The following is a 2173-nucleotide window of genomic DNA, read 5'->3' as shown; positions in this document are numbered from 1 at the left end:
TATACTTGATGACTTAGCTAGGATCCACATGCATCCAGTCAAACTAATCTGCGGTACTTTCACCTAATGATTTAACAACTCATTATAATGTAAAACAATCACTAAATTAAATTGAAAACACAAAATTAAAGTAAAAATAAAAAACAAAACCAAAACACACCCAAACATTTCCTACGCGCCTCCGAACGTGGTTTATCTTTAGCGACGGTTCGTGCGTAACCTGTACTAAAAGGGGACCTTTAGTACCCACACTTTAGTGCCGGTTAACGAACCGGCACTAAAGGGCCTTACGAACCGGTGCTATAGCCCAGTTCTGCACTAGTGGTAGAACACAAAAGATGTTTGATTCAATCATAGTACAAAATGAAAATTGTATGCAGTTAGAGCAGCGATTAAGACATGCAATTAACAATGTATATTTTGTGAGATGGACGGTTAGCAATTTTATTAGGTCATACTCATGCCGAGGAAAACACACGTGAGTAATAAAAACAGTCCAAAAGCTTGGAAACCTTTCGCTTTGTCAGTCGAGATGACTGACTGGCTGACTGAAAGCAACTCTCAAGTGGGCTTCAGAGTTCAAACTTTTTACTGGCGAATGAAAAGATGCACGAGCGACCAATCTGCTGCACCTCCAGTTTATTTGTGTCAATACTTTCTTATCACCAATTTGGGGGCACTCGATGAACTTTTTCTGAAAAAACTATTGCAGCACTTCTATCTGGTCCTTCTCCACACCTTGTCTTTTAACAATTTGATGATATATTTTTTCTGAACAATATACTGTAATTCTGTAGTATCTACACGTTACAAATTAAGCAGATGCACGGCTGCCGGATCACCGGCGCAACGTACACGCCTTACACGGCCAGGTACATGCCGCACGCCGTCGATCACCGGCGAAGGAACGCTGATCGATCGGCGGGCCGGCTACGAAATGTGCAACTCGATCAGCAGATGACGCAGGAGCTGGGATCCTCCTCGGCGCTGTGGTTGTGATAGTACGGGTGCGGGTGGTAGTGGTACGGCGGCGGCGGGTACCACGGCGCGTACACAGTGATGGGTTCCTTCTTAGCGGCGCCGTCCTTCTCGTCCTTGGCCGGGCCGACGGAGACGATCTGTGCCGTGCGGAAGAGCTTGCTGCGCAGCTTGCCGACGACGTGGACGGGGTCGACGGTGCCGACCACCGTCATCTTGTCGTCCTTGGTGTCCACGGCGATCTGGTCGATGCCTGGGGAAGTGGCAGTGGCCATCGTCAGAGGTGCGAAATTCAGATATGGATCAGAGCTGGTGTAGAATTCAGACCGGATCAACGAGATTCATACCGTGGAGAGTGGAGACGACCTTGATGGCCTTCTGCTTCTGCTTGTCGTCGTGCAGGTCCAGCTTCAGCACGACCTTCATGGCGGCCATCGATCCAACAGTCCCGCCGGGACGGACGAACTCTTGGGCGGTGCGCGGCCGAGGCCCGAGGCGCCGGTGGCTGGTGGGATGGGACGGAGCGGCGTGCGGCGCTTCGTCTTGTTATGTGCAAGGGAGGAAGAGAGCGCGGTGTAATCTGGGAGACAGGGGAGTGACTCTCGGCAGGGGAACGGGTGGATTTATAGGCAGAAGTCTGGGTCGGGCTGTTTTCAGCGGGAAGTGGAGTGGCGACCGGCGAAGCTGCGGAGAATGCCCGGTGTACGCGCGTGGAGACCCGGAGGCCGAGAGGGACGTATCGTCGTGTTGGTGGGGCGCGGCAACGACCCGCCGGAGTCCTCGCGCACTTCCGGTTCCGGCCGTGGTCGCTTGATTGCGAGCACATTGACTCATCACTTGCCACTTGGGAGGAACAAAACTGCATGGTGTCTCCTTGAGGGCCAAGGCAAGGGGATCCATCAACGGAGAAGAAAAAGTGGTCATGGGATACGGTCTCCGGCGGATCGTTGCGCCTGATCGATCCGTGTCTGGAGTCTGGACACGGGATGCCCGGTCTTGGGGACACGGTGACCATGTCCGGAACGGTTCAACTCTGCACAGTGCTGCTGCATGCATGCCCGGTCTTCTCTTCACAGGACCAGGGTTGAGCGCGGCCCCCGATTTAGGAACCAAAACTTCATGGCGTGTCCTCAAGGGTCAAAAATCAAGGGGTTGCAAAGATCAACGCGCAAGAAGAGGCCGTGGGGCGTGGGCT

General features: G+C 52.8%; 1 protein-coding gene across 1 annotated transcript; it reads right to left on the bottom strand.

Moving 5' to 3' along the window:
- Positions 1-669: 669 nt before the first annotated feature.
- Positions 670-1582, bottom strand: LOC123190923 (heavy metal-associated isoprenylated plant protein 39). Its single transcript, XM_044603653.1, has 2 exons — positions 1326-1582; positions 670-1231 (listed from the first exon to the last, which is right to left on the bottom strand). The coding sequence occupies exons 1-2, from the start codon at positions 1411-1413 to the stop codon at positions 951-953; spliced, it is 369 nt and encodes a 122-aa protein (XP_044459588.1). The 5' UTR covers positions 1414-1582; the 3' UTR covers positions 670-950.
- Positions 1583-2173: the final 591 nt, after the last annotated feature.

Source organism: Triticum aestivum, chromosome 2A (assembly GCF_018294505.1).
Source record: "Triticum aestivum cultivar Chinese Spring chromosome 2A, IWGSC CS RefSeq v2.1, whole genome shotgun sequence".
Taxonomy (NCBI): domain Eukaryota; kingdom Viridiplantae; phylum Streptophyta; class Magnoliopsida; order Poales; family Poaceae; genus Triticum; species Triticum aestivum.
This window is presented reverse-complemented; position numbering and strand designations above follow the sequence as displayed.